The sequence below is a fragment of the Myodes glareolus genome, chromosome 3 (genome assembly GCF_982192425.1).
Source record: "Myodes glareolus chromosome 3, mMyoGla1.1, whole genome shotgun sequence".
NCBI classification, from domain to species: domain Eukaryota; kingdom Metazoa; phylum Chordata; class Mammalia; order Rodentia; family Cricetidae; genus Myodes; species Myodes glareolus.
The window spans coordinates 83,143,962-83,168,538 of NC_142028.1; the positions used below are offsets into that span (position 1 = coordinate 83,143,962).

Here is a 24,577-nt window from a genome sequence, read left to right on the forward strand (position 1 = left end):
CTGGTGAAGTGGCTCAGTAGTTGAAAGCCCTTACCATAGAGCCTGGCAATCTTCAGTTTGATTTCCAGAATGCATGAAAAGATGGAAGGAGAGAAGTGGCTCCACAGGCACACCATGTGACATGTGTACCTATACATATATGTGCAGCCTCAGGTGTCACCATCAAGAACATCATCTCTCTCCTTTGAAATAGTCTGTTTTTGTTTTTGTTTTTGTTTGTTTTTCGAGACAGGGTTTCTCTGTGCAGCTTTAGAGTCTGTCCTGGAACTCACTCTGTAGAACAGGCTGGCCTGAACTCACAGAGATCCACCTGCCTCTGCCTCCCGAGTGCTGGGATTAAAGGTGTGCACCACCACCACCCAACTGAAGCAGTCTTTCATTGGCCTAGAGGTAACCAATTATGCTAGATAGTGAGCCCAAGGATCCTCCTGTCTCTGCCTCCCTAGTACTGGGACTGCAAGAGCACAATGCCACACCCAAGGTTTCTAGTTTTATGTGGGTTCTGGGCAATCAAACTTAGTCCTTCATCATATGAGGCAAGAACTTCACCAAAAGAGCTCTCTCCCAAACCCAGAAATTTAAATTCCTTAAATGCTGGCCTGGGAGTATGGCCCTGTGGTCACAATGACTTGGAGAACTAAGGCGGGAGGCATGCTAGGTCAACAAGAAATTAGCCTGGCCAATGAGAAGGAAGACCTCTAGAATTTAATATTCTTTTGAGTAAAGGGCTTGCTCCTGACCTTTCTTCTGTGTGACCAGGTCTTAGGTCTCAAGTGTCATCTTTTCTGTGCCTTGGCCTGTCTACAGCAAAGTGTATGGCTTGTGTGAACATGGTGACAAGCTCCAGCCTCCGGAAGACTTGGATCTTGGCTTCTGTTATCATTGTGGTCTTTGGGGTGGGGGTGGGGGAAGTAATACAGGGTCTCTACATAGCTCTGACTGTCCTGGAACTCACTATGTAGGCCAAACTGGCCTTGAACTTGGAGAGATCCACCCGCTTCTGCCCCATAAAGCATGTGCCACCATGCCCAGTGTGTCTTTTTTTTCTTTTGACATAGAGTCTTAACTATGTAATGCTGGCCGTCCTGGAACTCATATAGGTCTATCTGAGGCCTCTCCAGTACTCGGATTAAAGGCATGTGCCACTACACCCAGCCCCTGGCCTCTGCCTTTACCCACTTGGAATAAATAATCTGTGGAGAGCTAGATCCCCAGTCTACAATGACTGTTATTTTAGACTCATATCACTCCCTGTGAAAAGTGTCCACATGTTATATTGCCTTTTAGAAGTACACAGTCCATCTGCACATGATGGTACATGGTGGGAAGATCAGGAGCTTGGGGTTAGCCTTGACTACATGATAACTTGGAGGCCAGCCTGGATTACATGAAGCCCTGTCTCAAAAAAAAAAAATGTACAGTACAAAACGTGAGCCTTTTTGTTTCTACGTAGAAAGTGCTATTAGACTGTGGTCTGTGTTTGCAGAGAGCAGGCTGCTACTGCCAGTGTGGGTGCAGAGACTGGCAAACAGGGATTGTCTTTGGTGCTGCACTTTTCTAAAGATTTTATTGTGTCTGTGTGCATGATGTAAGGCACACCTGCCACAGCACACATGAAGGTCAGGGGACAACTTTATGGAGTAGGTTCTTTCCAGGGGTAAACTCAGGTTGTGCAGCCTGTGCCTTTCCTGGCTAAGCCATCTTTCCAGTGCTGATGTAGTGCTTTTTCTGGCCCCAGGGAATCTCTCATGTGCTCTTCCCATCAGGTCACCTTGCACATCTTAGAGAACTGGGTGCTCAAATACAGTGGCTAATCTGCTTGTTCCACATCCTCGACACAAGGTGAAAGCCTCTTTTGTTTGGGGATAGGTGTTTTTCCTAGAAAATGATGACCAGCATAACTGCCTGAGTGACCCTGCGGATCACAGCAGACTGACTGAGCATGTTGCCAAGGCATTCTGCCTCGCCCTCTGCCCCCACCTGAAGCTTCTGAAGGAGGATGGAATGACAAAACTGGGACTTCGTGTGACACTTGATTCAGATCAGGTAAGAAACATCTTGGGCAGCTTTTGGAGATGGCCTTGAATTGTTTTGTTCTTGTTTCTTTTTTTCTGAGAGTTTTCCTGAGTTACCCCAGAGGATGAATGACCTCACATCCCACAACGCACAGATATGCTTTCTGGTCAGAACCATTGCACTGTGGATCCCAAGGACTGTATGGTATGGAAGGAAGGGCCAGGATCTGCCACTTGTGAGCTCGTGTTACCCTATGATATCCCCATGCCCACCCATGAATACTGCTCTGCAGCCCCTTAGGGGCAGGTTCTAGGAGTCCCTCATCGTGTCTTCTTAGTCAGCTGGACCGAGCTCCTGTTCCTTAGCATCTGCAATTGCCACTGCTTAGTGAAATTTGTCTTGCTGCCAATATTTTCATTAGTGGTTAGGTTTGCACTGTTTCTCCAACAATTTTCTTGTCATTGGGACTTAAGTTTTTTACTTGTTTTTGATTTTTGTTTACTTTTTTTTTGGTTTATTTTTTGAGACAAGGTCTCACTAGTTGCCCTGGTTGACCTTGAACTCAGAGATCCAGATCCATCTGCCTCCTGAGTGTTGAGACTAAAGGTGTGTGCCCCCATGCCTGGCTTGATGTTTGTATATTCTCTTTGTATTATCAATCCAGTCTTCACCTCCCAAACCCGTTCCTTGTTCTAGTATCTCTCTATTGTGGCCAAGCTCTTCACAGCAGGTTCCATTGGTCCTGCATTGGGTGCCTAAAATTTGCTAGCTACCGTTTCCACCTTCATTCCTTAGTGTTATTAGAAATGAGTGGAGTGAGGGTTGGAAAAAATGTGGTTCAGTTCCCAGCACCCACATTGTGGTTTATAACCATCCTTAATTCCAGTTCTAGGGGGGTCTGACTTGACTTCTTCTGACCTCCTTGGGCACCAGGCACACGTTGCACATCCATACTCGCAGACAAAACAGTTACGTACGTTTAAAAAAAAAGAATAAAAGTTTATTTTTAAAGAAGAAATGAGTGTGGCCTAGATTTATATTCCCTCTGAGCCAGTAATTATTCTGCCCCAAAGCAGTTTCTATCCTTGGTGCTTACATGGGGGGAAACCTGGCTTTTTGGTGCAGAATTTAATCAAATAGATTATCAGGGCAGGGTGAAAAGTTCTGTGTCTGGCTTTATTTCCTCACTAGGCATCATCAGCCAGTGTTTATTTTCACTTAAGGGTTTGTCCTGTGCTGAAAAAAAGCCTGTCTGGGGCTGGGGATGTAGCTCAGAGTGCCTGCCTAGCATGCATAGAACCCTGGAATTGATCCTCAGCACCATGCAAGCCAAGCATAGTGATGTACACTTGTATCTTAGCCTCTCGGAGGTGGAGACTGGATCCACTTAAGATCATCCTTGGCTGCATAGCAAGTTTGAGACCAGTCATATAAGACCCTATCTCAAAACAACAACAGAAACCAAACAAGCCAACAGTAATAAAAATCAGGCTCAATGGGTGAAGGCACCCAACTGGCAGGCTTGACAGCCGGAGTTCAATTCCCATAACCCACGTACTCAGAGGAAGGAAAGGCTGTCCTCTGATTTCCTCATGCATATGTATGTGTGCATGCACACACCCATACACATAAAATTAAATGCAATTTAGAAAAAAGTTTATCCATGTAATACTAGTGAAGTGTCTATGATATTCCCATCTCACATGGTACTGATAACCTATCTGTACAGAGGCTCCCTCATGTGGAACAATCAGATAGCAAGGCTTCTCCTGCTAAGTTTGTGACTTTCTCGAGGGGAAGGGCCCCTTATCTTTGAATTTCTGTTTTCAGTTGCTCAAAGAATGGTGTACTGGTGTAACATGAGGGCCGGCTTGGGGTTTCTGTCCCGCCCAGTACCCCACAGCTGGCAATTCCCAAAGAAAATAACAGAGTCTACATTAGGTTATAAACTGAACTGATTGGCCCATTAGGTCAGGCTTCTTATTAGTCCTTGTAACTTATATTAATCTATTATCATTATCTATGTTAGCCATAATGGCTCAGTACCTTTTCCAGCAGGGGCAGCTTACATGTTGCTTCTTCAGTGATCTGGGCAGGAATGGCAGAGGGAGCTTCCTGCTTCCCAGAATATTCCCAGTCTCTTTGCTCCACTTCTACTTCCTGTCTGGCTTTCCTGCCTATACTGCCTGCTTGGCCAATCTGCGTTTTATTAAAATATGATTGACAGAATACAGACAATTCTCCCGCATCATACTGGTGACTGCGTGGACTGAAGAAAAATGTGATGTTTTATTCCTCACTTTAGTTTTTACGACCAGAGACTAAACTGACTCATCCTTTCTATTCCCGGAAATGGACATTAGTGGATTCAGGGACTAGGCCAAGGTCTCAGGAGAGTAGGTGTCAGAGTGGTAACCCACAGTTAACAGAGGAAGAATTTGTATGCACTGTCATGTGTCTAGTTCATGGGAAACGACTTTGGCTCGGCCCTCTGGAGAGATCTTCCCTGTCCAGTAACCTGTCATCCCTTCTCTCTCTGGTAGGTTGGCTATCAAGCAGGGAGCAATGGCCAGCCCCTTCCCTCGCAGTACATGAACGATCTGGACAGCGCCTTGGTGCCTGTCATCCATGGAGGAGCCTGCCAGCTCAACGAGGGCCCTGTCGTCATGGAGCTCATCTTTTATATCCTGGAAAACATCGCATAGAGGAGGACTTCCTTTTCTCTGCTCAGACAAGTTGCAGCAGCAGTCATATCCAAATCATTTGCACTTTAAAACTGGAAGATTAAGCTTTTGTTAGCACTATTGGTAGGGAGGGTACGGGGTGGGAGTAGGGTTTAGGGGGAAGGGTAGGGAGGGTGGTTGGGGGACAGATGTTCCATGATTTTAAGTCTTCTATGCATTCTCCAAGAAGACCCGGGCAGCTTCTTACTGCACAACAGTTACGCTATCTTTGCAGCTAACCCCCTTCTGTTCCTGTCTAGACAAGAAGTCTGCTCCTCTCTTAATGGTCATGTGCTCAGAAATGCTCAAATGGGTACAACCATCTCCAAGATCAGGGTGGGGGGGCAGAAAAAAAATAAACAATGAAGCGTCATTTTTGCACTTCCTGTATAGAATTGGCATAAAAGAATGTTACACTGCTACACTTACCATCCTGGTTACACCCCAGCTGCTTACCAAGGACGTTTAGATTATTTGTTCAGGCTACTGAAGGAATCAAACCAAAGCAGTTCCTTGTTTACTGGCCATGGAATGGTAACTCAGTATAAGCCAGGCAGTTTGGATAGCAGAGTTGAGTGCTGAGTCACTCACTGTCTGCCTAAGTGAATGGCAAGGTAGTAAAATGAGCCTTTCGTGAGAGCCGGCAAAGAACACCCAAGGCATTTTTATTTACTGTACACTAGAAATATTTTTAAAGAGCATTTTACTAAGAAATTGCTTAAACTCCCAGGAAAGTTGTAAATATAAAAAGAAAAAACCTGTGTCCTCTCTTATACAGCCTTACGTACTCATGCCCACACTGACGCTTGCCTCGCTTGACTTGAGGGGTCTCGTCTTTCTCCCTCCTCTGTAATATTGAAGTGTATACGACAGAGTCCCTTCACCTCTACAGTAAATGTTATTCCTTGCCCAAATAGGACGTTAGTTGAGGTCACTGTGACTGGCTTTAACGTCACTCCTGCCCAGCAATGTCCTGGGAACCTTTCCTCAATGGCGTGCTTTCCAGCTGGGGTCAGGCACTGCACATAGCTCTTAGACTGGATTTGTTTCTTTTGGCAAGCAGATTTTTTGAGTATAGGCCCTCACATCCTGAACTTCTGTTTTGTTTTAGAAGAACATGTCATTTGAGTTGGTTGTCTTGACAATGGTACTCATTTTATTGCATCCTCAGCCTGATCACTTGATGTCCTTCTGCCTCTCAGAGATGGTGGCAAATTTCACTATCACCTATGCAGTATGTCTAGTTTCCCTACTATGTATTTCCCTCTTAATGACCGATATATGTAGAGGCGCTTTTCAGACTGTGCCAATGTCTGCTCCTCAGATTGTCCCTTAGATTTATTTACACCACGGATGCTTCTTGCCTGCACTGATCTTTTACTATGACAGCTGCAAGATGGTTTTCTAATTCCAGCATGCCCTTTCTTTGCCAGCTGAACTTCAAAACTATAAACAAACCAGCCCTCCCTTCCTCCCTGTTATTCTTTTAGTTTTCATGTTGGTTTTGTGGAGTTCTACTTTCTTAGTTTGGTACTTTGGTGAGCTCATCTTTGGCTAAGTTGAGCACCTTCAAGCTGGCTCCTGCATCCTTTCATGACACATTTATTTTTAATCCTTCCTGTATAGCCTAACAAGATGCTCTAGACTAATCTTGCACTTACCTGCCAGGTTTGGAATCACTTTATCTCTGAGTAGCCCTTTAATTGGAATAGTACAGGATACCAAGGTCTGGTTCTGATTTTATCTTTGTTAAATTTATTTTGATCACAGGCCAAATGCACCTCTGTTTGAAATACACTGCTCTAGGGCAACTGACGCTAGTGTCCATGGTATCTTCCCAAGTCCAGGCCACACCGGATCTCGTCCCTTTACAGCCCTGGGTTCAAACGCAGGCCTCTGTGGCAGTAGGAGGCTGCCCCTCTCCAGAGCTGGTAGACCTGTTTGGGGAAGTAGCTGTTTTCTAAAGGCCCTAAGGCCTGGCCTGGCCTATCTGTCTGACTGTGACTGTCTCTCTGCTGGGTGAAGATTACACTCCACACCCTTTTCTCCCAAGGTTTGGCTGAGGGAAACTATAGAACTGGGAACATTACCTTTCTCTTAGATGTAGGTACAAAGCCTTAGAAGTGACCTGTGGCCCTGACCAGCACTGATTTCATGTAAGAAAAGAGCCCTTGAACCGGCCCTGAACCTGTAACAGGAAGTACCTAACAGAGAGGCGTATTTGGTGTTAATATTGAGCTTAGTCTGAATATACCTCATAAGATGGGTGCTTCTACAGCACTGCCCCATCCTCCTGCTCAGCTAACTGCACCCTGCTGTTGGACATGGATCTCCTAGAATATGCAAGCGTTTTTTGTTTGGTTTTTCAAGACAGAGTTTCTTTATGTAACTGCCCTGGCAATTCTGGAACTCACTCTGTAGACCAGACTGGCCTCAAAATCAGAGATCCGCCTGCCTCTGCCTCCTGAGTGCTGGGATTAAAGGTGTGCGCTATTCATGCCCAGCTCACATACAAGGTTTTTGACCCCTCCCCCACAAAGGACAGATTCTGGAGCCATAAAAACAGGTCCATTCTTAACTCATAAAATATCCTTTGTGTGTAGTAAAATCATCCTAGAAAATCGGGCTTAAGCCATCAAGGATGCTTACTCTTTTCTCCTTTTTAACTTTGGTTTTATATGATATGTACTGTAATTTATATTATAAAGTGCTGAAGCAGCACATTCCTAGTCAGGCAGGGTTTTCTAGATTTAACCTGAAAGATAAATGCAGAGCTTTTACACAAAGAGCAGAATTGCATCCTGGTAATTTATTGTTTTTAAAAATTGTATGCTTACCAAGTGTATTTGTAAGCATATATTGCATAATGTATTTCCTGAATTTTAGAGACAGGCTCTCTTGTAGCCTAGGCTGGCCTCAAACCCTCAATCTAGTCAAAGATGACATTCAATTCCTGATGCTCCTGCCTCCTCCTCCTCCCAAGTGCTGGGATTATAGGAATATGCCACTATATCTGGTACTCTATTTCCTCATCAGCTCTTTCTCAAGCCCTCCTGCACTCAAGGTGACAGAATGATGGGATTGTCTACGGTCCCATCTGCCTTCTCCATCTACACTGGGTCCTGCTGGTGGGCCCCAAATTCCAATTAGACTTCTCTTTGGTCACCTGAAAGACAATTATGCACTTAATGTATTTATAACAGTAGCTTCTATTTTACTGATACTAAAATTAAATAATGGTGATGGGATTTTTAAGAGTCGTATACATAGGACTGTATGAATAGAGCAGGAATCTATAGGAATAGAGCAGGACGCTGAGCCCATCTTGGAGGCCAGGCATCTAAAGCCCAATTCATCCTCAACACATTAGGAATAAGAGCAGGTACATGCTTCCTGGGATTACCAGCCCCAGCCCTGTGGTTTGATTCAAACTCAAAACAGCTGACCTAACTTAGTGCCAAGATCTTTTAAGGAAAGCCACACATATTTGTGTGTGTGTGTGGGGGGGTGACCCTTAAGTACGAGGAGGGCAACCATATACGTTCTAGACTGGTGCTACATAAAGTAAAAAAATTCGTACAGTCTTTGCCTTTCATGAGCAAAACTTCCTGACTCTAAAATTCCGTATTTTATTCAGTTCAGGAATTCAAAAGACATTCAGTGCAATATTTAGAAATGATTTTGGTTGTGGCTGGTTCTCAGTTATATCCATGAATAATGTTTGGTAACTGTGGCTGACTAAATCTTACATAAACGAGGCTTTATGCAGGCCCCTCCCCCTCCCCATGCATTCCTTGGCTACAACAAAGACCTTTTAAGTCTCTAAGTCCAGTGGGTGGCTTTGTCAGGCCTCCCTCAGCCTTGAGGTAGTTTTTCCAAAAAGCAGAGCGATAAAGTGGACTGAAAGTGAACAAGCTGTAAGGGCAATCCCTGAAGTCTCAGAACACTACAGTAGAGGGAAGAAATGCAAAATGCCTAGGACTGATAGGGATCACGGAGAATAACTCCAGGGGCTCTATTTTAGCAAGCACTGAGTCAGATGCAGGCTGAAAGCAAAGTGCAGTGGGACCAAGAACTCTTCAGACCACCTCTCTCTGCTCTGGGTTCCTTCATAAAGGCAGAGTTCATTCCAATTCTCTGCTGGACATACGATGTGACTATAATTGTTAAATCTCTTATGTATACAAGATTGGGAGCTCACATCTGCTAGGTAGGATTGGCCAGAGAGCTCTGGGGGAAGTCACTTGTCAGCAGTTTCTCCCTTGTTATCCACTAACGATTTTGATACACTCTTCAAGGGCTGGGAAGCATGGTCCAGCCTGGTTATCTACAATAGACACACAAAAGCTCACCCCTGGGCTGTGCTTATGCAATACTGTAGTGACCAGCAGCTGAATGTACTTCCTACTTCCTTCTCTTAGAGCCTTCACAAATTATCCTGAGGAAGCCGGGCATGGTAGCTCATGCCTGTAATCCCAGCACTAGGGAAGCTGAGGCAGGAGTTCAAGACCAGCCTGGACTATAGCGTGAAACCTGCCTCATTCAATCAAAATAACAAATAAATAAATAAGTATATTTGGAGGAATACTTTGTTGAGGTTAATGCTTTAAACCAGGGGAAAGAGTTGGGGTGGTGACTTCTGAGAAATCTAGAATAATGTATTTTGAATATTAACTCCGTTGCAACTATCTGACCCTTCATTTCATCTGTTCACCACGAAAGCTATAGAACTTGGACAAACAGGGAACAGCCAAGAGATCAGCTCAAGGACAGGCCTTCTCAAAAGAGGAATGCACAGGTACAGCAGAACTACTGCTTTGGCTTTTAAAGTGACAGGGAATAGGGCATTTGAAGACTTGATAGTAAATTAACACTGTTTAGAATATAAAGTCCTTACAGTGAATTAGACCTAGTTTTAAAATAAAAACAGCCACATAAAACTATTTTTTTTTCTTTTCTTCCCAGTTAACATCTTAGGTACATGGACCAAAGCGAAGAAAGCCTTCCCCTTCCCACCAATAGTACCAAAGTAATGTTCCTGTTCCCCAGTCCCCTGGGAATCAGAAAGGCTAGTGCAGCAGGTGTTAGGGTCAAAGGCACAGGCAGAGGGGAAAACAGCTGTAGTCCCGGAATCCTGCCCCTCCCCTAAGCAGGGAAGGTTCCGATCACCCTCATGTTCTCCATCCCTTACAGTCACATCTTTGAAAGGCACATCCAGAAATGGTGCAACCGGGGGCTGGGTTAGACTGTACATCATCGCTATGCAGAGGTTAAGGGGCAGTAGGACTCTGGCACAGAGCAATGGGGGTATCCTTGTCTTCACCCACATTCTGGTGGCAGGAGGCTGTACATATGCTCCATGGAGGCCCAGGCGAGGTGGCGCAAGGACAGCCCAGGCCACGGTTAGTTCGGCGGTCTTTGGTGCTTGTGTAGCAGCAGCTCTCACTACAGAGGCTCTTGCAGCCGCAGAGCTGGGTCAGTGAGCTGGTACCAGTGCCCACCACCTCACAAGGCAAAAACACAAAGAAAAGCATCCGAGCTTAAAAGGTTTCTGAAGAACATTAACACAAGATCTGTTTCTGCCCCGAGTCTTCAGAAATAACCCACAAGCACTTCCCAACAGTTTTAGTCTCCTTCAGAGAGACTAAATGCTTTCTCCCCAGAAATGACTGAAAAAGTTTTAATAGAGAGAAAAATCCAGTGGATCAGAGGGCTACTCACCTCACAGGCCCCTAGGCTCCAGGACCAGCCAGTTCTCGGTGACCATCTGCACATCCTGGCCGCTCAAAGGCTCCCGCAGCCTCACCTTAACCTCCAGCTTCCCCCCGGTGGGCTTTCTTCCATCCAGAACCTGTGACAGCCACAGAAATAGACTAATTGAGGGGACAGTCTGAGGCAGGTAGCAGATGCATCAGGACAACCCTGCCTTCCTTTCACCTGCAATATGGGAAGTGGTGGACTGCTAACTCTCAGGGTATCTTAGAAATCAGTAATCTAGAAATCTAGATACATATCAGTGCTCTAACTGAAGAAACCTGTAGCTCTATTCTGCTTTTCCTTTTGATCTTCATAACTCCTAGAATTAGCACTGGCTTCCAGGAGCAGTCTGAAGCCCAGAGCCCACACCCTCATGCATGGCCCACAGAAGTGGATGGTTGGGTAGCAGTCACAGGTACAACTCAGGCTATGCCCTCCTCTAAGGCAGATAAATAGTTGAATACAAAGTACAGCAACAAGCTTGAGAAATTCAACCACCCTTAGGGCAATTCAGACTAGGCCCCACTTTAGGAAAACTCCAGGTGGGGTGAGGCAAGCTCTAGCCTCCAAAAGCCTCAGTAAGGGTCTGTCTGGACCTGGATCTGCCAAGGACATAGAAAGCCTCTTCTCCGCTGGCTTGTTCCCCATTTGTCAAAGGCAGGTTCTTAAAACTCTTCAGCTGTACAACCCTGTCATGGAAGCTTAAGGAGTTACCTGCCCAGTTTTCAATCACCATTTGCATATTATCTAGAAATACTCTACCCACTTCCTGTTTGGAGTTTGTTCTCTGCCTCCTGCTATTTGCCCACTGCCCCAAGCACAACACAGCCCTATACCATGCTGGGCAATGGTTGGAATACTCAAGGGTCTTCTCTCAACTGTCACTCCTAGGAGCTTAAGTAGTCCTAGGCTATGGAAAGAATATGGCTATTTCCATCTGGCTACCTTTGAAAGTTAATCAGACTTTCTTTACATCTTCCATGACAAGGGGATACAACCCATTCCAAAGCACACTAGACACAATTTTAAAATGTGCATAGAACCCTCAATAGAGTTCCAAGAATATCAGCTCCTTCTGGGCCCTACCTCCATTATTTCTCTGATCTCACACTCATTCTCCAGCCTTTCCAATTTCAGGTGTGCTGTGCCAACCAGCTTGTCACTTCTAAAAAAGGATCTGGGAAGGCAAGAAGCAGCAGAGGATTAGCCTGGGCAGAGTGGGCAGGAATGAACTGGTTGCATTCAATGCAAGCAAACAGTGGTATGGGGAGCAGCAGGAACAGGCCTGCCATTCCTCCCCTCCTACCTTCCTTGTGGGATTGATAGCTCTTACCCTTTGTGGAAGATCTCAAATTTGATTCCTTTGCTCTGGATCACCCTCTTAAAGCCCCGGTGATTTCGATTGATGTTTAGTTTGAAAACTTGTTCAAATTCTGCAAGGAGAGGGTTGGAATTCTTGGGAAAGTGGAAAAAGAAGCCCAGGACAGGTGTCTTCTCTGGAGCTCACTGCCTACAATTCAGGGTATTGGCCACCAGAGAAAGGCAGAGCATGTAAGGTTTTGGCCTTGTAAACACTTTGGTACCCAGAGACACAAATTATATATTGGAAAGTACTTGGAATCTGGAGTGAGAATTCCTAGATTCATGTTCCATCACCCCCACCCCCACCCTACTCATTGTGTAGCCCTGGCTGGCCTAGAACTCAATCTATTAACCACACTGGCATTAACCTTGCTGCAATTCTGCCTCTGCTTCCCAAGTGCTGGGATTACAGATGTAAGCCACCACACACCCAGTCTTCAAGTCCATTTTTAACACTTGCTTGCTGTGAGCCCCCAGACAAATCCCTTTACTCAACTAGTCACAAGCCTCAGTTTTTGTATTGCTATTTCTTAGATTTTCATTAATTTTTTTTCAGGTGTGTTGGTGCACACCTTTAATCCCAGCACTCAGGAAGCGGAGGTAGGTGGACCTTTCTGAGTTCCAGGCCAGGCAGAGCTACAAGTTATACACTGAGATACTGTCTCAAAAAAATTTAAAAAGACCTTTATTAGTTTTCATAGTGTGTGTGTGCTGGTGACCAAGAGTGCCAGAGGCATCATATCCCTCTAGAGCTAGGTACTGGTGTTTGTGCAACCCCTGATGTGGGTGCTGGGCATCAGAAGCAGGGCCTCCACTATATATATATACATATATGTTAGTTTTATGTGCAATGGTGATTTGACTGTATATATACCTATGTGAGAGTGTGCGGGTGCTGGATTCCCTGCAATTGGAGTTACAGACAGTTTTGAGCTGCCCTGTGGGTGCTGGGAGTTGAACCCTAGTTCTCTGGAAAAGCAACCAGTGCTCTTAACTGCTGAGCCATCTCTCCAGCCCAAGAGCAGTATATTCTTAACCACTGAGCTCTCTCCAGCTCTAGGCTTCAGTTTTCACAACTATATAAAGGAACTATTAATAATAGCTGCCTTTATTTTTGAGTTGGGTGGGCCAAGTAAGACAGTAGCTATTACAACACTGGAAACTGTGCTATCCAGATAGGAAGTGAGTGCAGAAATGGGTCCTGTATGTCACTCACCTGGAGAGTTTGTATTCTTTACCACGGCTGTTTTGCTTTTTTGAGCCTGGTCCTACAGCAGCGAGATGAGAGAAGTTAAGATAGCTCAAAAAACAGGTGTGCAGCTACAGTACTTTGGCTGAGTCAGTGGAAAGGAAAGCAACCCCTGCAGATGGACCAGAAAGTCTTCAACCCATCCCTATGGCCATGCCTCTTAAAGAAGGAGAGAAACTAAATAGTATTGGGGTTCAGAGAGTCCCTAACCCTATCAGAACCTCACCGAGTTAGGGTAGTGAAACTCAAAGCGTACAAATGCATCCAAGTCATCGGGAGTCACTCCTATAAAGAAAAATGGAGTCAGATTGGAAAGGACGGTCAGAGCCTGGTGCCCAGGCAGCAGGTAGGATATGTGAACAACATCCTTCAGTAAGATGACTCTTGGCTACCTGGTGGGGCCGGGAGGTTCATTCCCCGGACGATGATCAGATGCATTTCTGTGCTGTTAAGTTCTGAGAAGATCCTACACACCGGAATGAAGAAAGTGCAGAGTAAAAGACAGTAGCAGGACAAGGGCCACAGTGGTGCGGAGTGGAGTGGTGATGGCAGTCACTGGTCTCTGAGGCCTGCTCTTAGCCATTCCTATGGCACAGCACATCCACCTCCCCCCTCTAGTATCCGTGGTACTGGGAAGTCTCACTAGAGACTCAAGAGCCTCCAGGCTCTGTTCCAAGCCTTTTGCCCTATCCCTGCACAGAGCCACAGTTTCCCTCAGGCTTTGGCACCTCACAGTCTGGAATGTCTTCAACTCAAAGTGATGGCTGGGAGGGTCAAGACCCTGGGCCTGGGCTAGCTGCAGGATCTCAAGCTGTTTCTTTCGGTCCTGAGCAAGCTTCTCAAACCTGCCAGGGACAGGTAACCAAGTCAGCAAGGTAGGATTTGTTATCTGGTCCCTAACCCAACAAGCCCAGCACAGCCCTGACACTTACCGGGTAGTCTCAGCCACATTGCCCTGGTGCATGAACTGCTTGGAGAACAGCAGGCACTTCTAGAAACAGGAGCCCAGAGTGACTCCATAGCCAGAGCAGGGCTTGCCAAGGCTAGCATTCAAGGCCTAACCTCTCAAAGCTCCTAACAATCATCTTTAGTGTCACCTCTCCTATAAAACATATTCCTGGGGCACTTTTCCTAAGGCCTAACACACTTTCCTGCTTACAAGTCTGTCAGTTGAGACAGGGTCTCGGATACAGAGCCCCACTAGAACTCATGGCAGTTCTCCTGCCTCACCCTCCCAAGTGCTGGTCCTGCAGGAATGTGTCACCCTCCATGCTGGTCCCATCTATACCCTGGTGCTTCCTCTGAGAAGACCATATCCCAAAAATTCATTTGGTAAACTCCTTCCTTCAAAACGTAATCCATGTGGGTGTGGTGACAGTGTATAATTTCAGCATTAGGAAGCGGAGGCAGAAGGACTTAGAGGTTAAAGTCAGCCTGGCATCCATAAGGAGTTCTAGGACAGCATGGCATATCGCAAGATCCTGCCTCAAAGATCAACACTATCAAAAAACAAATTTAAGCATATACCTTAGAACTCTCTTCTCAGAAAAGGCAGCACTTCAGGTCAGCTCTCTCACAAAACCCATTCCCCTTCACTCTGCTGTTTGAATTTCATAACTAAACAAAGAGAGGGGCTGGGGAGATAGATGGCTCACTGGTTAAGAGCACTGGCTACTCTTGCAGGGGACCTGCACCTGGTTTCCAGCACCTAAACACTGGCTCACAAGCACCTGTAACTCCAGTTTCAAGGAATCCAATATCTTCTGATTTCCATGGGCACAGGTACATATGTGATATATATACACATATGCGTAGGCAAAGCTTACTTACATGTTTAAAAAAACTAAAGTAAAATTTAAAAGGGTAGCTTCATTTTGTAAATGAGGAAAATAGCTTGTCCAGGGTCATACCTTGGGCCAGTGAGAAGAGTTAAACTCTGAACCCATGCTAGGACACAGACAAGCAGAGACAGGGGCTACTGACCTCATGCTGCTCCAGGAGTATTTTCTGTAGCTGGACATACACCTCCTCAGCCTTCTGGGAGAGCCGCAGATCCTCATGGTGAATGAGGATGAAGTCACCCTCTTCATCCGTCAAGGGTGAAGGCACCTGCCAGACCATAAGGCCCCTCGGGCCCAAGAGTTAATTACACCTCTCCTGCCATGTCACCTCTGACCCCAGGTAACCCATATTTCTTTTCCCTTCTTTCTCCCAATGGTCTATCTCAGGGAGAAAAGCAAAGGCTCTTTCCCTGATGTCACCATTTTACACAAGTCCTACCTCTACCTAGAAGCCGCCCCTTCATGCCCATCAACCAGCTCCCACCGCTGCCTGAGGGAGACTCCTGGGTCAGTAGGTGGGACTCACCTTGGAGAGGTCAATGGGTTGACCTGCTCGGGCTTGGTTGATCTGGACCTCGAGATTTTTAGCCACTCGTAAATGGGATTTGGCCTGCTCTAGATCTTGTCTGCGCTTGGCTTGTAGGGCTGCTCGTTGGTATTGCAGTTTCCGAGCCTCCAGCAGTGCCAGTTGCTCCCGAGCTAAGGAAGAGGGCCAATGGCTAGGGCCACGCCTCTCTCACTGGACCACCACTCCTCTGTCCTGTTTGTCCCTAACTCACCAGGTGGACTCAGTGATTCCTTAGAACTTGAGGCCTTGGGCTCAGTCACAGGATGAGATGAAGGGGCCAGAGGATGCGCTGGCTTCTTGGCCACTGGAGCCTGTGCTGGGGTGTCACTCTATAGGTACCAACCAGTTAGGATGTTATCAAAGTTATCAAATTGTTAACATTCCCTGCCCTGGCCTAGACTTTGGCTACCTCCGTAATGCTGCACCTCTGTTTAGAGGCTTTGCCTCCAGAGTCATAAAATTCAAAGAGAACCTCAAAAGCTTTCTAGCCTAACTCCCCCAACAGCAAGCATCACAGTCATAAAGAGAGACTTGGGTTTAGGGTCAGAAATACCCAGGTCTGAATTCAAGTTCTGCCTCTAGCAAAGCTTTTCTCTAGACTAGAGGAAAGGATCTCTATTTTAAAGGTTAATATTACAGCAGGGTCTGGGTTTATTCCTTATCTGCTGGACTCCTGACTAAACCCTGAAGTCCTGGGCCCATAGCCAAACCTCCTCGTCTTCATCTGCCAGGACTGTATCTTGTGAGGCCAGTTTTTGGGCAGATGCCAAAGTTGCTGCCATTGAATCCTCCTCGGCACCTTTACTGGGCTCCAGGCCAGGGATGGGAGGAAATCCTGAGAAGACAGAATGGAGAGGGAGCAAGGCAGCAGCAAGCAGTAAGGAGACATGAGGCAGCTGTGGGTCTTGCCTGGCTCTGGGATGGGTAACTCACACAAGGTGGAGGCACATAAATGAGAAATCTCTTTCTCCCTCCCTTCTTGCTGAGAAATCACATAAGTTCCTAGGCCAAACAGCACTCACCTGGAGGAACAGGTAACTCAGCAAAGTCAACTTTCTGCCCTGCTTGATGAGCTCGAACAGCATCCTGATATTGCTACATGGGAAGGAAGGGAATTTCAGCAGCCTGTAACCTGCAGGCTCCAAGCCCTCATTGCAGACGCAGAGAGAGAAGACAGGGAAAGGCTGCAGCCCTAGAAGAAAAGGGGTCCCGAGGCAGCAAGACCTCTATAAACAGACAAGGACTCAAAGAAGACCAGGGCTTGTAGGGAAAGTGCACAAGGCAGGACAGAGCCAGGACAGGCCAGCATAGGATAGGGGCTGCACAGCCACGGGCTCACCTTGGCAATGCGCTCATGCATCCTGGCCTTGCGCTCATTCCCACTGGCCCGGGCCTGGATGCCTGCCTCACGGTACCTGTTCAGCCTTTGCTGTAAAGCATCCAGCACTGTTTTTGGCTCTGCAGGGGCCACTATAATGGGGTTAAAAAGAGACTATCAGCTCATTCTGTCTCTTCCCAGGCCCCCATTCCACTGCCCCACTGTAAAGTCCTACCTGGGGTGGCTGGGAGGTCAGAGGCCATCACTTTCTGTACTTGCTCCACTGCTGGGGACAGGACTCGGGTTGCTGTGAGGGCCTCAGAAGCCTGTGGGAGGGCCTTCAGATCTGGGGACCCAGAGTAGCAGGGTAGGCAGAGTGTCTGGCCAACCCCACACCTCACAGTCCTCCCTAATCCAGCCTAAGCAGATACCCCATTATCTGACTGACCATCAGGTGCTGGGGGCATGCCACTCAGATCCACAGGCTGCCCTTTCTCCAGGGCCTCCAGGACAGTACCAAATCTCTGTAGAAGAAAAGCAATTACAGGCATAAGCCAGGGCACCCTAGGAGCCTGGCCTGAAACAACTTCAAGCAGGGCACTCTCCCCCAGGTTTTGCCTGGTTCCTCTCAGCCTCTGCATCCCCATCAATGGTATGAAGGCAGGATGTTGTACCTTCCCAATCCTCATGAGCTCCCGGGCACGATCGAGATCTCCAGCTCGTTTGGCATTGAGAGCAGCTACTTTGTACTCTCTCTGTCGGGCTAACAACAGGGCCTGTGGGGCTGGGTCTGCAACAGGCAGAGGAGCAATGGCAGAGCTGCCTGGGAGGCTGGGCTCAGGTTGGAAAAGGTGCTCTACACAAAACAAAAGAACCCAGAGAACTTGGCTAGTGGGGCAAAGGAGGAAGTTCCAGAATCAATCCCACCCCAAGTCTTGCTGGTCTAGGAATTCTTGGAGCAACGACAGGGAGGCAGGTGGGGTAGGCAGGCTATGGGAACCAGACAGACTATCTTCAGATACCTGGCTCCAGGGCACATGGAGCTGGGAAGTCTGCCTCAGGGCTCCTGTTGGCTGTTTCCTGGTGGGGTGGGGGCCTTTTGCCCAAGGCCACTGGAGGTAGAATCTCATTCTCACTGATCGTCCCGCCTTTCCTCACAGTGGCAAGCTGGGACTCCAAAGTCTGAAGGAAAGAATTATACTAGTAGCCCTCTCACTGATCGTCCCGCCTTTCCTCACAGTGGCAAGCTGGGACTCCAAAGTCTGAAGGAAAGAATTATACTAGTAGCCCAAGTGGCTACCTGGGGCTTGCTGGAGGACAAGTCAGTGACCCAGCATGTTTACCACACCTGTGAATGGCCCGTCCTTTACTGTCACCTCACCCACTGCCCTGCTGTCTCCAAGTCGGCCTCACACACAGCCTGACTCACCTTCAGGCCCCGATCACAGCGCCGGGCTTTGGCAGCTTCACCAGCCTCCTTGGCACTGGCTGCGGCCTCCCGGTAGTTATGAATCCGTTCCTCCAGCAAAGCCTGCAGCCCCCGAGGCCCTCCAGCCTGCAGATACTTCAGCTCAGGGCTGGGCCACTCCATAGCCAGCTAGGCCCTTGCCATTCTCTCCCTGTGAGGAAGCTACCCCAGAAGACGGATCTCTGGGACTCCGGGAGAAAGAGGTGCCTAAACCCCCAGAGTATGAGACAAAGTCCACAAGAGAAGCCAGACATTATATCAGGCAAACAGAGGCTCCCCCAGTCAGTAGAGGCCAAGAAATGATTTCCAGAAGTGGCTGGAACAGGAAGGCCTTTGGAGTCTGCCAGTTATGGCAGTTCCTCACGCCGGCTTTCCATGTGAGGAGCTGGTAGTTACTGGGCAGCTCTGCTGTGCAAGCCATGCCACATGCATACTGTTCACAGATAGACGGGGCCAAGACACATGCAGGCCCTTCTGTAAAACCTACCTGAGGCACTGCAGGTAGAGCCTGTTGGAAGGCTGTCTGCATTGCAGGTTGCTCAGTGATGTCCTGTGCCCTCTCCTCAGACAAGTCTGGGCTTGTTGCCTCACTGCCATCTAGCAGCCCAGTTTCTTCATCCGCACCCAGGACTTCCTGTAGCTCTGTCTGGGGAAACACAGTCCAAGAACTTGGGTGTCTCATGGCCATACTCATGTCTGGAAGAAAGTTAAAGGACCTGCTTCCCCAGCAGTATCTGTCAGTGAAATCCTGAGCTCAGTCCTGTTTACCAACAGCTCTCTAATCAAAAAGACTATGAGAAAAACAGAGAATTCCAAACTGCAGCACTCAGACCAGAAGTCAAAGGACACAAACCTCTTACTGTATAGCCACAAGGCCAGACCTGGGAAGGGAAGGGGGCTCACTCAGTCTGACGAAGAGGAAAAAACCCCAGCCCCTCAATAGCTCTCTCCTCTACCACACCAGAGCTTGATCCTTGGATACCAGCATGGCAAACACACCAGCAGGTCTGCATCTTCCTCCAGCCCTTCCTCTTCCTCTCCCTCCTCCTCCACATCTCGCATACAGTCTGCTGCCAACTTCTCAATGTGGTCCATGGGTAGGGGGGCTGAGGAAAGAGAGTGACTCAGGTAAGGTGCTAGACGTTGAAAGAGGATCTTTAATTCACTGGACTGGTAACCACCCCAGGCAGAAATCCCCCATCCCTTCCACAGCGAAGTCCCACTCAGAAAGGGACTCTTCTTTCATGACCCTTGCTCTGCATGCCTTCCTGGGATCCCCAACGAGTAACACGCTGCTCCTTTCCCTGCATTTCTGTTTGCAGGTAAATGCACCTATTACTCACTGCCCCACCATGCCTTTCACAGTGGTAAATGGTTTCAAGATCCACTCAAGTTACTTACTACTTCCAGTTCTGTAAGATGGGTAACATTATCCTCATTTTCTTGTTCCTTCCCTTTTGTTTGTTTTTTGAGATAGGGTTTGTTTGTGTAGCCTGTCCTGGAATTCACTCTGTAGACCAGCCTGGCCTCGAACTCAGATTCCCCTGCCTCTGCCTCCCATGTGCTAGGATTAAAGGAGTGTGCCACCACCACCTGGCCAACATTATCCTCATTTTTTATACTGAATAAATTAAGACGCACCAACATCCATTTCCTCAAATTCACAATCTTAGTAAGTGGCAATATTCAAAGCCAGGCTTGTCTTAAAAAAGCAGGGCTAGGATATGGAGCCCTTCCCAGTCATGCCGCTGGCGTTAGCTCAAAGGCATACAGGCTGCCTCTGAGGGTTACTGCTAAGAGGAATATTCAGACCTGTATTCTGATATCTAAAGGAGATTTCATATACTCAGTGACATCATTTTTGTCAGTTTACTATGTACACAATCTGTCTGTGCTCATGGCCCTACTGTATACACAGTCCTACCAATGTAGGACTAGCACTAGTCACCTGAGTTAGGCTGAGAATCAGATTTGTCCGAAGAGGGGAAGAAGTTCCAAATACAGGTAAATCACTGACCTCTCTGTGGCTGAACTACAGGAAGGATGTAATCATCAAAAGAATTAGAGGAGTTGGCTGTCTGACTCCTTCAGACTGTGAGCAAAGAACCCACTCTCTCCCACATGGGCCTGCACCAGCCCAGGAGTAAAAACTCACCAGATCGCTTGGGTGCTGGCTTCCTGCTTGTGCTCCCTGTTTCCCCAGTGAGAGCCAACAGCTCAGCCTCCAGGTCTCCATCATCTTCAGTCTCATCCACCCCCAGAAGCATGTCTTCAGTGTTGAACTCCACGAAAAGCCCCAGCTAAGAACAGAGAGAGATTTTTAAAAAAGAGTTTATTTATTTTGTGTTTTCAAGACAGGGAATCTCTGTATAGCCCTGGCTGTGCTGGAACTCACTTTGTAGACCAAGCTGGCCTCAAACTCAGGGATCTGCCTGCCTCTGCCTCCCAAGTGCTGAGATTAAAGGCGTGCATCCCCTGGCATAGAGATTTTTTAATTTTATTTGTAAGAATGTTTTGCCTGCATGTATGGATGTGTACCACGTATCTGGTGCCTGCGTAGGTCAGAAGCCACATTCCCTGAAATTGAAGTTATAGATTGTTTTAAGCTACCCTGAGGGAGCTGGAAAACCACACCCAAGTGTTCTTAGTAGAAAAGCCATGTTTCCAGCCTCAGAGAAAGATTCTCAAGAATCACATTATTGGTTCAGTACTAGAGTGCTTCTTCCTCTTCCAGAAGAGTCATGTTCAGTCTCTGGCACCGCACTAGGTGACTTGTAATTGCCGACAACTACACACATGTGGCATACATTCACACATACATACACTGAGATAATTTTTTAAATCACACAATGAACCAGAACACAAGGGGTTAAGACAGGAGAACCATCCCAAGTCCAAGACCAATCTGATCTACATAGTGAGTTCCAGGCTAGAACCGAAGACCATCCACAAAATAAACAGCAAGAAAGACTCACACAATGGGGTCAGGTGTGGTGGCACATGTATCCATTTCAGCACCTGGGAGGTGTACGCAGGGTGATCAGGGGTTCAAGGATAACCTGGGCTATACTGAGATCTTACCAAAAAAAAAAAAAAATCACAGCCGGGCAGTGGTGGCTTTAATCCCAGCACTTGGGAGGCAGGTGAATCTCTTTGAGTTCAAGGCCAACCTGATCTACAAGAGCTAGCTCAGGCTCTAAAACTACAGAGAAAACCTGTCTCGGAAAAAAAAAATCACATAACAAAATTATGTGTAGTGGGCTCATGCTTCTGATCCCAGCACTGGAGGAGGTGAGGCAGGAAACCTGCCTGGGGTACATGGTAAGCTCACAGTCAGCCTAGGCAACTTGAGAGAGAACTTGTGTCAAAAGAAAAATAGGGCTGGGACTACAGTTCAGTAGAAGGACACTTGCCTAGAACTCTCAAGGCCCTGAGTTCCATCCCCACTCACTCTGAGGCCCAATGTGAAGATAGGTAAGCAGGTCGAAACACGGAGAATTTTTTTTAAAGAAACCAGTAAGACAACAGTGCCCTGTTCTGGTTAACAGTAACAGCAACAGTCGGTGGCCACACCATGTTACTCATGACTTATATTAGTTCTTCTCACCATCCTGAGATCCTACCACACACACACTTCATCTTTTTTGGGAAGAGGGGGTAACTTGAGACAAGCTTTCACTGTATAACCTAGAACTCACACTCTTCCTGGGGATTATACACGTGTATCACATTTATTTAACTGTGTAAACACATAGCATGAAATCTGCCACTTTACCTATTTTCAAACGAGAAGTTAAATGCTAATATACATTCCCATTGTTATGCAACCATCACCACTATCCATTCACAGACTTTATGTGCCTGTTAAATACTGACATATCTTCCGCTCTCCACCTTGTTCTCCGTGTCCCTTATTCAGATATTCCAGGCAACACAGGTACTAGTTTACCCCAGTGGTCAGTGATAGCTGAAACTTTCTAGGCATTTATGCACTTTACCCCAACCCAACTCTGACCTGATTTTTTATTTGTCTGTTCTAATTTGTTAAGTCTTTTTATATGTATGATGGTTTTTGCCCACATGTATGTATATGCGGTGTGGGTGCAGTGCCCATGGAGGTCAAAAGAGGGTGTTAAATCCCCTAGAACTGGAGTTACATGTGGTTGTGAGCCATCCATTGGGTGTAGGGAACTCCATCTCACTCTGCAAAAACAGCAATCGAGCTCCGCCACTTCTCTAGCCACCAGCTGCTCTGTTGTTTGCTTCCAGGCTGATCTGAAATCTGAGGCCCACAATGACCTTGAATTCATGACCTTCCTACCTCTACCCACAATGTACCGGGTTTTTTAATGTGGACCACCAAGCCTAGCCTGCTTCTAGAAGACAATAAAAATAGACTAAGACTCAGAAGAAATACTGGAAGAACACATGGAAGATATACCTTCTTCAGACCCACTCACTAGAGTCTGTCCCTGTTGGTGGGCAGCAACTGACTCCCATTTGCTACAGCCCTAAAATCCTGGCATTCTATAGCTAGCCAGCAAAGTTGGCACCTGTGAGAACACTTAGGTCTGAGGACAATCTAAGCCTCGGTAGCTCCTTAATTCTCAAGTTATTTATGTGATATGGCCACAACAGGATGGCTGAGTGAAAACCAAGAAAGGTCAGGCTCTGGTCACTAAACTCTAAGGACTGCACCACCTAGAAGCACTGCCTGTCCTCTATGGACTAACAGGAACACCACACAGGTGACTCAATTCGTCACAAGTGACTAGAGAGCCCCACCCCAAGTTAAGAGGCCATGTCCATACCTGCTTAGCAGTTGCAGCACCCTGGCCTCTGGTCTTAGGGCCCTTCCGAGGTCTTGACCCTGGCATCTTGGCAGACTAGATACCTATTAGGCATAAAGTTGAAGAGACAGACTGGAGTATATGAGACATGGCCCCAACAGTGATTAAGGAGCAAATTTCTTCAGGTAAAATGCCACTTTGTAACTAAAGAACAGAGGCAAGAGGCTGGGTACCACGGTCAACAGTGTGTACATGACAGTTACTGAACTGACTGATGGACATGGGGAAAAATCGATGGAAGCAATGCTAGCCCCAAGTGCTCCGTCGCGGTACATGGCTAATGGGTACCACTAGGCAACCCAGACACAGATCGCTTTCATCGTCCCAGTTTCCTGCGCGACACTCTGCGCCTGACTCAGCATCCAGATCCTCTGAAAGATGTCACAAGTGGTCAACGGGTACTGTGGCACGACCCGCCAGGACTCATCTGCTCCCACTTCAGTCTTCAAGGAAACAGACCCATGGGCACACGACCATCACAGGGCTACTGCGGGAGCCATGGGTGCCAGAGGGGGCCCTTACCCAGGAGATCAAAAAAGGCATCTTAGAAAGGATGATGCCTGTGCTGAGTCACAAAGTTTGGAGGCTGGGGAAGAGCAGAATTCCAAGCAAATCAAACAGACACCAGTTCTAAAATGAGAAATTACTTGGCCTACACAAGGAAAAGGAAGGCCCGGCATCACTGAGGCATGAACCAAACCGGGAGACTAGAATGGAGACGTGAACCAGGGGCGAAACGGAAACACCTTTAAGGCTCTAAAGGTATTCGGGCGTTATCCTGACAGCAGTGGGAAGCATCATGGGCTGCAAAAGGTGCACGGGGAAGTGGGAGATGATACAGGGCGGGAAAACTTGGCCCTGGGCATCAGGCAAGCCTGCGAAGGAGCGTGGGATGGCGTGGGGACTGAGACTCAGAGTGGAGCTGGAGTCGACAGAGCTGCGAGGTTCGCTGGGTGAGAGCGCCCAAGCGCTCGTCACTCCAAGTGTCAGATTTCGACTCCGGTGAAGAGCGAGGGGTCAGCTGGGGCGGGATGCGGGGGTGAAGCAGCTCGGGAGAATGAGGCGTTGCACTGTCGCTGGGGTGCCGCAGGCTGGTCGGGGCTCAGGAGAGGCGCGTCCTCGCCGGACTCCCCACACCCGCGCGTCCTCCCACTGCCAGGCCCGGCCCGGCCCGGCCCAGGCGACCTCCATCTCCCCGGCCGCCCCCAGACTCCACACGCCGAGAGACGGGCACGTGGCATACCTCGCGGCGGATCCGAACCAAAACCGGGCCTCCCAGAGCCCGGAACCGCCAGGCTTCCCGCGGCCCCTGGGCGGCGGCCGAGACAGCCACAGGAAGCGCCCGCCCAGGAGGCGGTGGCTCGCGCCCGGCACGTGACCCCACAGCCAGCGACTCGCAGTGCGCATGTGCGCGGGGGGAGCGGG

At 47.8% G+C, this 24,577-nt stretch overlaps 2 protein-coding genes across 7 annotated transcripts in view; one reads left to right on the top strand and one right to left on the bottom strand.

The window, feature by feature from the left end:
• The window catches only part of Zfyve9 (zinc finger FYVE-type containing 9), a 161,170-nt gene extending 156,058 nt beyond the window's left edge, over window positions 1-5,112 (top strand). For all 4 annotated transcript variants that reach the window (XM_085686393.2, XM_085686395.2, XM_085686394.2 and 1 more), the window contains 2 exons: window positions 1,870-2,046; window positions 4,560-5,112. In XM_085686393.2, coding sequence (XP_085542519.2) covers window positions 1,870-2,046; window positions 4,560-4,721 — 339 coding nt within the window. In that variant the 3' untranslated portion in view covers window positions 4,722-5,112. The remainder of the gene's footprint in view (window positions 1-1,869; window positions 2,047-4,559) is intronic.
• Window positions 5,113-9,674: 4,562 nt separating this feature from the next.
• Window positions 9,675-24,520, bottom strand: Cc2d1b (coiled-coil and C2 domain containing 1B). Of its 3 annotated transcripts, none has more exons than XM_087904757.1 (25): window positions 24,396-24,520; window positions 23,114-23,196; window positions 20,458-20,602; window positions 19,302-19,408; window positions 18,790-18,948; window positions 18,264-18,389; window positions 17,857-18,016; window positions 17,509-17,624; window positions 17,283-17,358; window positions 17,070-17,180; window positions 16,856-16,986; window positions 16,539-16,611; window positions 16,227-16,351; window positions 15,728-15,845; window positions 15,475-15,647; window positions 15,091-15,216; window positions 14,040-14,098; window positions 13,836-13,952; window positions 13,500-13,573; window positions 13,334-13,392; window positions 13,075-13,126; window positions 11,830-11,929; window positions 11,583-11,673; window positions 10,461-10,590; window positions 9,675-10,243 (listed from the first exon to the last, which is right to left on the bottom strand). In XM_087904757.1, the coding sequence occupies exons 2-24, from the start codon at window positions 23,177-23,179 to the stop codon at window positions 10,462-10,464; spliced, it is 2,493 nt and encodes an 830-aa protein (XP_087760883.1). In that variant the 5' UTR covers window positions 23,180-23,196; window positions 24,396-24,520; the 3' UTR covers window positions 9,675-10,243; window position 10,461. The 3 variants fall into 3 exon arrangements, with proteins under 3 accessions (XP_087760883.1, XP_087760882.1, XP_087760884.1); XM_087904756.1 differs by having other exon boundaries at window positions 17,509-17,690; XM_087904758.1 differs by lacking the exons at window positions 19,302-19,408; window positions 20,458-20,602; window positions 23,114-23,196; window positions 24,396-24,520 and having other exon boundaries at window positions 17,509-17,690; window positions 18,264-18,464; window positions 18,790-18,929.
• Between the last annotated feature and the right edge of the window lie 57 nt (window positions 24,521-24,577).

Excerpts from the sequence above, each read along its gene's own strand:
- Cc2d1b (XM_087904756.1), bottom strand. The coding sequence starts at position 23,179 with ATGCCAGGGTCAAGACCTCGGAAGGGCCCTAAGACCAGAGGCCAGGGT. Across the intron at positions 13,574-13,835 it reads AAGACATTCCAGACTGTGAG|GATCTTCTCAGAACTTAACA; the intron begins GTGCCAAAGCCT and ends TCCGGTGTGTAG. Across the intron at positions 10,591-11,582 it reads AGATCAGAGAAATAATGGAG|GTTCTGGATGGAAGAAAGCC; the intron begins GTAGGGCCCAGA and ends TGGCTGTCACAG.